The following is an 11,101-nucleotide window of genomic DNA, read 5'->3' as shown; positions in this document are numbered from 1 at the left end:
TAATTAACACTTTAAAAATTAGACCTGCACAAAATGGTGTCCTGTTAATTTATTTGAGCAGTGTAAGTATTACGTGGATTTAAAAAAGATTGATTTTTTGATTTGGAATGATCATTTAACATTTGATGCATTGGGCCTACTGACCGCTCAAACACTGTATGTATTACAACCGAACAATACCTACCTACTTATTTATCTATTTGTCCGCACCGTATTAAGTTTGACATTTTAGAGCAACTTTAAAGCCAGTTAATTCAAAGTGGTTTCTGTTTAATAAATAAAATGCCAAGGACAGAAAAATTAAGCAAAAAAACCCAGCTCAAATTACATATGTAACCTTCATTTGGATAAACTCAGCAATGCAATTTTAATGTAGTTGTTGACATTGCTGTGTAAATTTAGGTGATGTACATCTACATATCCACTAATCACTTTAGTTGCCACATTTATTTACAGTTCCTTTTCGTTAACTTAGAATAAATGTTGATCACTGGGATTCACTTCTATAAGCTGACTGCTCTAAAAATAATAGAGGTACAGACTATCAATCATGTTTTCAACAAGCTAATCTGAAGCGCTGAGAAAATTATGCATGTCTTCATTCCCATACCACAAGACACGCACTTTCTCTGTATAATGTTTACTTTCCTTCGACCATTTTATGTAAGTTTTGCTCTAAATTTACCCCATCAAAATATTTTTTACAGTATCTTATACAAAATTTATTGATCAAGTCAAGACGATGTAATTTAAAATCTCGCTTTGATATTTTATTTGTGAAAAATAGGTTGCACTTTCTCTCTCACTTTCGTTTTATTGCCTATTAGAATTGCAAGACGAGTCCATCCGGTTTGCCTTCTTTTAAGTGTTTCTACGGTAATCTGCTGGGTTATTATTAGTGTTTCTTGATAATCAAGTATATTATTATAAATAACATCAGAATGGTCAATAATCAAAAATGAAAGGCCGATGGACTATAGTTATGAATATGTTATTGCTTGGTGGACTTTCGCAGTCATTAGACTGATGAATAATGGTAATGAAGATTCATTTTTCCTCGTGACTCTTAATTCTTTTTTTATTTGGGGTCAAACGATTGAAGAGACCTTTCAGGTGTGACAATAGAAAGCATTTACATATATTATAATGACAAATTGCAAAAAGCAGCAATTATGACGTAACGCGTCTTCAATATTAATTCTTCAATGTGTGAATATGCGTGTCAAACATGTCAGATATTTAAGATCCACCTTAAGCGAAAGCAGAAGACTTATAAGTACAGCCACACCAGCATATCGGGTGTCAACTTAAAAACTTCCAATCATCAACTAAACATATTTTCCGTTGACAAATGGTTACTGAAACTGGTTAAAGTGGCAAAGTGTTACAGTTACAAGGTTACACGTCTGGAACACTGTTATTTTAGACGTTACGTGAGATATTAAAGGACTTGCATGTACATTTTCGAGCTCGTAATTTGAAAAATAACCGATATTTGTAACTTTAACAACGTTGCGTCTCTGACTGAATAACATCAAACGTTTCATAAACCGCTCATATTATAAGTGCTTAATAAATTAAGAGCAAATGTCGCGTATAACTAAGATTATCCAAATATGCAAATCCGTGTAAACGGTTTAGGAAAACATGTTGCCATTCCCAGAACAAATCAATAAAGCATTCATTCGCATAAGAGTCATTACTTCGAAGTAGTCGTAAAATGAAGAAATAAACTAATTCCACCTCAATATTAAACCAGATGGTATGGCAATGCAAATTCAAGAGTTGTGTGTCGTCATCACCTAATCACTGATCGCCCATTATCCATTTTATCGGCAGTAATTACGATGCACTTAATGAGAATTCCTACATAAAACTTTTACAGGAAATTCTTTAAAGCACTTAAGAATACAATTCGCTGATTTTCCTTTATAAATTGATTCATTTGATGACCATGACATATCGCATATGTAGGTATTTGTCGCCTAAAAAGAAATTATTGGCAGGAGCTCGTTATATTCAAAGTAAACTAAGTGTAGGCATACAAAGCGCACAGTCGACTTATCTATTTAACCTTTCAGTCGCTGAAATTGTATCCGGCTACTAATTCCATTTTTATTCTTTTGTATATACTTTTTTAAGATTTCAATCAGTGACTGAAAAAAGTACGATACTGGTTTGTGGATATTTCAATCTGCTATTGCAACTTATGTGCCCAACAAAAGAAAATTAAAATACTTACCATTAGCCGATATTGTTTTTGCATATCTAAACTACCGATAGATTTAGAACTATGGCATCGAACTTGGAGGGATTTTTTCGGTGTAATAATAGAAGAGATTTGAGTATCTTTAGGATCGTTCGGATCGGATACACCAGTAAACTCGAAAAGACCTGTTTTTGCTGGCCCCTGATTTGCACCAATCATATTACGAAAACTCTCCTAGAATGTATGCTTAAAAAAACGTCGGCAATGTGGTTTCTAGCAGATGTTATTCTATCGATCAAGGCAAAGCCTAATCTGCCTGACATCAAATTATGTTTGGGTAGGTGATTGTAGTGATAAATTGTAATTTAATAATTAATTAAATCTGTAATTTGTGTCCAGTCCCGGCTTTGCTTCATGATTTACTGATTTTACTTAAGACGATAGCAAAAACTTGCATGATTGTGAARAAGAACAATTTAATTATGTTCTATATCATTCTAGTTCSTATGTATAAATAWCATTTTTCGAATGAGAKGTTTTGTTCAGCATCGAACCAATTCCGKTTTTCTACTAACTTTCGTACTAATCATCTAACTAGGACGAAGTCTCCGGTGCATCGAGAGTGCTTGGGGAGACAGCATGTTCAAAACACGTTTCTKGTCAACTTTTCAATTTAACGATAGCCAAGAAAACAAAAAAATGTGTTCTTATTGTGAATCTGTATCTTGYCACCGTGCTTCCTCTTAGCAGACTGCAGTAGGATATTTCACCTTTGATGATCACAAAACTGGTTCTAATAAGGTGTAAACTCGAACGCCATATAAAATTCGAAATTCTATATCCACTTGGAGAAATTAGTTTTTTTTATTGATTTAAATGATGGCAGATTAATGCTGTACATTTATCATCGGTTGTTTCTTGGCGTCGATAACTTGTAGTTTTGATCGCGATTTTAGATTAGATCTTTGGTGTTTATCCGACTATATAATTTTCTACCTTACTCATTTTTTATTTGGTTATCGTATCCTTAAAGGTACGGTTTAGGTGGTGCGACTGGCGACTCGCGGATGATCGCAAATTACTCCTTTAATGGTCTTTAATTTTCTAAAATAACAGATAGTTAAAAAAAGTGTGATATGATGGGGCTGTTGACGAACTGTGGTTGTTTTTTAAGTTAATGAACATATTTTTTAACTATCTGTTATTTTAGAAAAACTGATGATGGTGGAAAAATACATCGAAACGTATTTTGATTGATAAATAGAAACAATAAATGACTAAAACCCAGGAATGAATTTGATTTGGAAGTAAAAGAAAACCCATCAATTTTCTTATATTAGTAGCAGACCGGAACCATACGCATGACAATTTAATTAAAGAGGCCTGAAAATATCCATCGATTTATGATTACGAAGATGAAAATTAAAAACTTTTTGCAGTAAAAGAAAATCGATGGAGAAAAATAGCCCCATCAATGAGAAAAAGTGGCAGGTAAATTTTGTTCTTTCTTGTAAACTCTCTTCATAACTTACTTGTCAAAGATTTTACTTTCATCGTTTCGGGTATAAATAAAATACATACATTTTTTGTTTTGTTGTTTTTTCAAAAAACAGGAAGAATTCGAAGAGGGACTTCAGGAAAAATTGTAACTTTTATTAGTTTTACATTCCAAAATTCGTCAACTGATTGAATTGAATCGGTAATTTAATTATGGACGGTATTGAGTTTCAAAAAGGTAATTACATTTTCTTTACATTCGAAAAGGTCATTGATAATTCGCAAGGCTAAATACGTTAGAGTTCATTTTGAACGGTCAGTCTATTTATCGGCCTAGTCATTTTGTTTTCAGTAAGCTTTATAATAGTTTGTAGTGACATAATTTGATCACTATTTCGCTTTACGCAAAAATCGCTAAATACTGGATTTGCAAGATGTCTTCACTAAGATAATAAGATGTGAAGTAGTGATATTCATAATGCTGCGATTAATCACGATGATAAAATCGATTTAAAGATCTACCATTTAATTATTAATAATTCACCGAGCTTTCTCCCCTTACATTTATGGTAAATCATAACATTAAACGGGAAAATCCTAACGTCTGCTCATAAATTCAATGTGGTTGCCATATAAATTTGAGCTAACATTGTCATGCAAGAATATTTCAAAATTTGTGAAACAGCAGAAGAAGCAAAGAGGAGAAAGATATAGTTTCACGTTACCCTCACAAAACCATATTTAGCTTGACCCTCAAATAATCTATACAGGGGATTAAAAATTGACGTCATTCCTCTGGGGGTGTTGTCAGGGAGTGTTTTGGGAGTACAGGAAAAATAGTAAAAAAATAATCCGTATTAAAAACTGAGATATTTGCAAAAAAAAGATGTTCATCAGGACGGCAACAATGTTTTTAAATCGGTCATCGGTAAGCACCAAACTGAGAAAGTGAAAGTGGCAACTAAATAGTTCCAGGTTAGGATAACGTTGTCACTTTGTCGTCAGTGCTGCCAACCTTTTTGGGGCAAAAGAGTGATATATGACGCCAATTTTGAATCACCCTGTTTATATTGTATTTTTCTAGCTGATAATTCCATAAGTACTTAAACAAGTGTGACGTTCGTTACGACGAATTGATAGTATTTCAAATTGTGAATAGGTGAATTACAGCAGCGGCTTTAGATGTAACAACTACCTGTTAACATGTCCCAGATACTACAAGAGCAGGTTTAAAAAATGTCGTTCAAGCATTTTTTTTGGTCGTTCAGAACCTATTCAAGAAAAATATATAACTGTTACTAATACATTGTTGGTATAAAGGGAAAAACTGCGCTTTGTTACACTCTATTCTGCAAGTTTGGTCTTGTTGGTCCTTTTGCGGAAAGCTCGGCAGATCTTTAGAGTGCATTTCCTGCGGTTGGTTATTGCTGCATAATGATCTCACCCTGCCTGTGAAATCATTAGAAATACATTTTAATGACGTGGCTTTAATACTACAGCTTCCGAGTATTGTTGATGTTCAATATTTCCCAGGATTTATTCGTTTATCTTAAAACCTTCTAGTTAGTTACGTTGCGTTGATGATATTCTGCTGTTATATTAGGAAACTGATTATACGAGAATGTATAAGCGAATAGCGGCACAAGTTTCCATACTAAATGTATATATTTTTGCAGGTTTCGTTTTATGGGTACAACCCTCTGGATAATTTCCATCCTGTCGATCACAAATCTCACAGGAGGCAATTCAACATTGATTGAGAAAAATTTCGATTTGACTTCATACTTGCGGCCTCTACCTGAAGATTTACGGACGAAGGTGAGATTGGCTTTAAATGCAGAGAAAGGAAATCTACCAACGATCCAAGAATGTGAACAATCTGATGACTCGGTACCATGTCCACCAAGCAAGTTCAGGTCTACCAATGGAGAGTGTAATAATGTGAGACATCCCAGTTGGGGTACTCGTGGAGCTCCATTCCTGAGACTTGTAGATGCGGAATATGCCGATAGTGAGTACTTTTTTTGAGTTCTTATACGTTCATTTTTCATTTAGCGTACGCTGGCTATAAAATGTTCGCAGTTCCGCTTCACTGTTAGCTTCATAGCCTAGGTCAAGGACAGACAAGCAAAGTTTTTCATAATTTCCGTACATTTCTACCAGTTAATCCGTAACAATTAATTAAGTAATGAACAAATGGTTATGTCGATGAAGACTTGAGCAAGTCTATTGTAATTAGTATTCATTAAGAAGCAGCGTGTTATTGTCTGCTTACCGACCTTGCTACCAGGATTTTGTGAAGATAGATGATTGACCTGTTTGTTTTTTGCATTTTCGCAGTATTGTATCCTCCTCACATGAACAAATATCCGGAATGGAAATTTTAATGTACTGCTTGAGAGTGTAGCGTTCGGTAATGGGAATGTTTACTTGGATAAATTCTCAAGTTTGGTAATACATTTGATAATCAGTTCACCACCAATCGTAAATTACGCTTTTCAAGGGCAACAATTTAAATATACGGTCACTTGTAGAATTCAAAACTCATAAAAATATGAATGACCGTAAATTATTTTATAAGTCAACCGAAGCGGAATTTTAAATGTTTTTATTATAATTAGTCTAAACAAGTATGGTATTTCGATGAAAACTATTTTTGGGTTCTTAAACAGGTTTTGGAGTACCAAAAAAATATTGTCACCCAGGAAGAAACGTTAAGTCGCGTCTACCTCAGCTCCGCCACACATTTTTTTTATATACATATTTCCAGACTTTGTTAGAAATACTGTTAATTTAATATATTGAGTGATTCAGCAGGGGTGAAGTTTGATTTCCATCCAAAGTATGCACATTTATAATACACTTGGTACTACTAATTTTTATGTTATGTAGGAAAATTTATAAGTTTTGAAAAAACCTCATTTGTCTAATTGTCATGTCAAATCATGACACTACAAATCTGAACTCTACCTCTGTCCTCACGCGAAACCTTACACAAGTTAGAGCATATAATCGCGCGCGTATATATAAGCCCTGTATAAGCGACCCATATTTTATGAGGATTTTGTCCCTTAACAAAACAAACTCAACTGACTCAAACTGACTAGTCAGATTCGTGCTCCCTTGCTCTGATTGGTGCTGGCTGATCTTTGCACCGACGAGAGAGGGGGCGTGGCCTAGGCCATCTACTGACGTAGGCCGCCAGCGGTTTACGTCACGGCTGACATTATCAAGATTAAAGGTCGAGTCAAACGGGTTTTTTTGGCTTCCCTTCAGGTAAAACTTTTTTTAATTAATTTCGCTTCATCCACAAAATTATGTTCCGAGTTTTTATCATTTCAATCACATATATACTTCAATAACTCTTTTATAATAGAATATTTAAGTACTGTTAGAAAAAATATGTACTTAACACATCTACTAAATAAGAATATGTCTTAAACAGATTTCTACTATTTAGAGACTGTTTAATATTTTCAATATATTCAAATGTGGTTTTAGTAGTTTATTCGCGTAGCCTTTGAATGTAAATTTTTATGCGATCTTATCAGAAAAAGAAGTCACAAAAAGAGGTGAACACCTGTGATATTCGACCGTTCATGCAGGTCATCGATGGGGCCGCCAATCACAATCAATTTACCTCGATCAAAATTATTTAAATATGTTGGTGTAAACATTTTCGAGGCAATAAACTTTTGTTCGCAAAACTAAGTTTTCTCTAAAATATTGTTTTTAGTTTATTTCCAACAAGTATTTCCGATAACGTAAAGTCCTAAAACTCTGCTTTGCACGTTTGACCATTCACACAGGCGTATTTTATTACTTGTTCAGGGTTAAAAAATATGTAAAAATCTACAAATGTACCATTTTCACAAATACATTCTGAGGCAGCCCATCTGTACTAAATCATATGTTTGTATTGCCTCTATTAACTCATTGCCCCACTGTTAAAAGCCGCATTGCAATTGACCTAATTGACAGATGGTTTAAGAGTAATCTTAAAACATTCGTATGTTAAAATTTAAGTTAATTAGACCATTCGTCATTATACTGGCTATAGAGAGAACATATATACGAGTCCGTAATGATTTAGTACAAGCAATTCCATGTTGCTACTTCCAAGTTAAAGGATACAAATTTTAGCTAGATTATTTTCTTCGCGAAAACATTACTATTGCACAATGAACATTATACAGTTGGCTGCCTAAAGAATACGTTTTAAGATTTCTTCGTGTTTACCTTGACGAAGCTCACGTGCTACATTGATCTATAATTTTCAGGAGATTATTCCCCAGATGTTTTTCTAAAGGTCAATTTATTTATTGTTGACGATCTGGTAGTCCGCTGCTGTGGTATTTTGAAGTAAATGGAAATAGTGCATTCGTAGTGTAATTAATAGCAAACTTGCTTTAAATTCACGAATACTGAAATGGTTGAAAACTGTTTTTAATTTTCACTCAAAGATAGACACATTAGAAACCGGTGGCAAATACTAAAGTACGGAAGTAAAAACACAGTAAGTGAAATGTATAAAAAACTTATTTGAAAAATTACCTGTTTAACAAGTATATTTATAAAGAACGAAATGTTAAATTAGGCAACACCGTCCCTTTACTACCCGGATCCAGAGATTCTCTATCATTAACAATCGGAAAATACCTGCTTTATATGTAAATGACCCGAAGCTAATAGATGAAACGACAAGTAATTTGTAAAATGCCCAGATCATGTTATTTGGCTATAGTGATCAATTTGTATGTTTTACAATTTGTTATTTTGTCAATCAAATTCACGGGGCAATAATTTGAATATCTCAATTAATTACATTGCTAGAACCCATTATGTTTTGGTCTCCCACAATCACACACGTAAACAGTGTAGGATTTCAATATCTTTGCACGAGTGGAGGCATGTTCGAATTCATATTGTGAAATATTTTAAGCACAACAAATTTATTCAATTCAAAACATTGTTGCCATTCTTCTAATCTAGTTTTTTGCAAATATTCCAGTTTTTAATATTTTTTCCTATTTTTCCCCCAGACAACACCTCCAGAAGAATGACGCCAATTTTGAATCACCCTGTATAGTGCGCGTGTGTATTTTGGAATCAATTCAGTAAATTAAAGACCGATTTTTTTTCGGAAATATGCTCGGACACTTTGATTAATATTTTCAATTGCGCTCTTTTTGATGTAAAATTTTTTTTTACAGCGTGATCCAAATTTTAAATATGTCCTATTTTTTATGACGCTTTATTCTTAAAGGGTATTTGTGTATGGTTGAGGCCGATTCATCTTTTGAAAACGTTCTTTTTGGGTATTTTGCGTCAAAAATTTTATGCGCCAAAGTATTTTCCAAAAGTTCTGCCGGAGTTTTCCGGGGAGTTTTATTAGATATTTTAAAAATGCTTCTTACTCCACCCATGGGAAGTGGGCTGATAGGAGTCATTTTCGCATCATTGGATGGATAACTTCTTTGAATTTATCACCAGCGTTCTTTTATCTTATTTCGCTCTAAAGCATATAAAATTCTCTAAATTCTGACATAAAAATGTAATAAATAGATTAATTAATACGTAAATAAATTTTCCTTTCCCAAGAAAAAATGATGCAATGCTTGTGTACTACGAAGACAAAAAAGTATGCATTTATAGCAACGCCCCCTGTACAAAATAATGCACTTTCCCATTGCTATGATTTTATATTTTAATATCAATCAATTGTATTCGCCGCAAACAACTTAACATTATCATTTTGATTTCAGGAAAATCTCAGCCGAGAAGCTCATCAACAACAAAGTCGCTTCCCAATCCTCTAGATGTTTCCGCCACTCTTCAGTCTATTCCCGTTCAATCGCACGAATCAGTTACTGCTCTGCTTGGAGCATGGAGCGAGCTTCTTTTGCACGATTTGGCTATGACGGGCAACCTAAAGAGTGAGGATTGCTGTGCGGATAACGAGATTCATCAAGAATGTTATGGACATCTCGGAAACGGGCAATGTAAGGAATATATGAGGACTTTGCCGTCTATGGATGTTGATAGTTGCAATTTCAGTAAGTAACGTAAAATATTGAAATGTTGAGGACGCACTCACAAGAGTAAAGGCTCGAAAATCAAATTGTCCAGACCTCAAAACAAACTCCTTTCAATCCCTGCAAATGTGACGTCACGCAAAGTAGGCCAGCGCTCGACATAACCCGGGTATACATGGATCAACTGTTCGAATATCAAGATTTTATACCCAAATAATCTTTTCAAGAATTTACATGCTTTCTACAATGTTTGGTTTAACTGACTAACTTTTCCGTTAAGTAACGTCGTTCACTAGCCACAAACGTTTTAACTTCAGTTACAACTTAACAGTTCATGTTTTAGAAACAAGAAAAAATAGGTTTCGAGTGAATTCAAAGTTTGAAGACCTACATGTGCATGACCAAATCGACCTACCTTTTCAATAGCCTTTATTACTTAACTCTGCGAGTCTCTGAGGGAAAATTCTACGACCGAAAACCAACTCCAAAATCCAACTAATCCCAAAATTTAAAAATTGGAAGAAGCGTTTGGAAGTCCTTCCCTCAAAATCTCGAAGAGTACAGTAATAAAGCTCATTAAAAATCCGTTCGATTGGACCATGTATTGGCAGTTTGAAATCACTCGAATCGTCTTGAAAACTACGTAGTTTCAAGAAAAGTTTCACCGAATGTCGCAAAGTTTCGAAAAGAATTCGACCTGTTTTTGAATGTTCCCAGTATCRCTCMTAGCAAAGTTTTCTAAATGTGTTGCCTCTGATTTAATAACCTTGTGAGATTTATACTGGGCTGCTAAACTGTAAACTGGGTAACACTGTGTTGAGTTGCGCTATTGAGTTGTTGCCGCTCTCTGAGTTAACGAGTCATAACTCATCGGTTAATGATTTACAAGTCATTTAAAAAAACCTAAAAAAAAAACGCGTTTTTTCTGTTTAGAGACAGTGTTGAAATATTGACTTAAAAGTGAAGAAACCCCAGTTTCCAAAAGTTTTCCAAATTAATGATTATATACTTTCGCTTTTTTAATTCAGGGATTTTTTTTTTAAAGGCCCAGAAATTATTATTAATGTTTTGTCCATAATTGAAAGCTGCAAAAAGTTTTTCAAAAATATTTACTAAGCTATTAAGGAGCTTAATTTACAAAGCTGTTCAGGAGCCGAGTGTTCCAATAAAACTTATCTTATAATTTTTCGCAGAAAAGATCCGAAGATTGTAAGTATTTTAAGTAAAACTAAAAAATAATGTGATTTTTGCGTACTTTTTTGCGTAAATAATTGCTTAGTAAAAACTTTGTTAAAACTGGAATGACCTGAAAATTTAAATAAACTTAAAAAATCGTGTTGGCGAAGTTTTTGTTAACTTT

General features: G+C 33.9%; 2 protein-coding genes across 2 annotated transcripts in view; both read left to right on the top strand.

The window, feature by feature from the left end:
- The window catches only part of LOC109542192, a gene marked incomplete in the record, with an annotated part of 47,941 nt that overhangs the window by 7,792 nt on the left and 29,048 nt on the right, over positions 1 to 11,101 (top strand).
- On the top strand, positions 5,271 to 10,058 carry LOC125503459 (thyroid peroxidase-like). The gene is made up of 2 exons (XM_048663844.1): positions 5,271 to 5,717; positions 9,472 to 10,058. Exons 1-2 carry the CDS (start codon positions 5,393 to 5,395, stop codon positions 9,768 to 9,770), a joined length of 624 nt encoding a protein of 207 aa, XP_048519801.1. The 5' UTR covers positions 5,271 to 5,392; the 3' UTR covers positions 9,771 to 10,058.

Source organism: Dendroctonus ponderosae, unplaced genomic scaffold, assembly GCF_020466585.1.
Source record: "Dendroctonus ponderosae isolate FM_Combo_2020 unplaced genomic scaffold, Dpon_F_20191213v2 Dpon_F_20191213_2, whole genome shotgun sequence".
Lineage (NCBI taxonomy): Eukaryota > Metazoa > Arthropoda > Insecta > Coleoptera > Curculionidae > Dendroctonus > Dendroctonus ponderosae.
The sequence above is the reverse complement of the archived record's forward strand: the minus strand, read 5'-3'. Positions and strand labels throughout refer to the sequence as shown.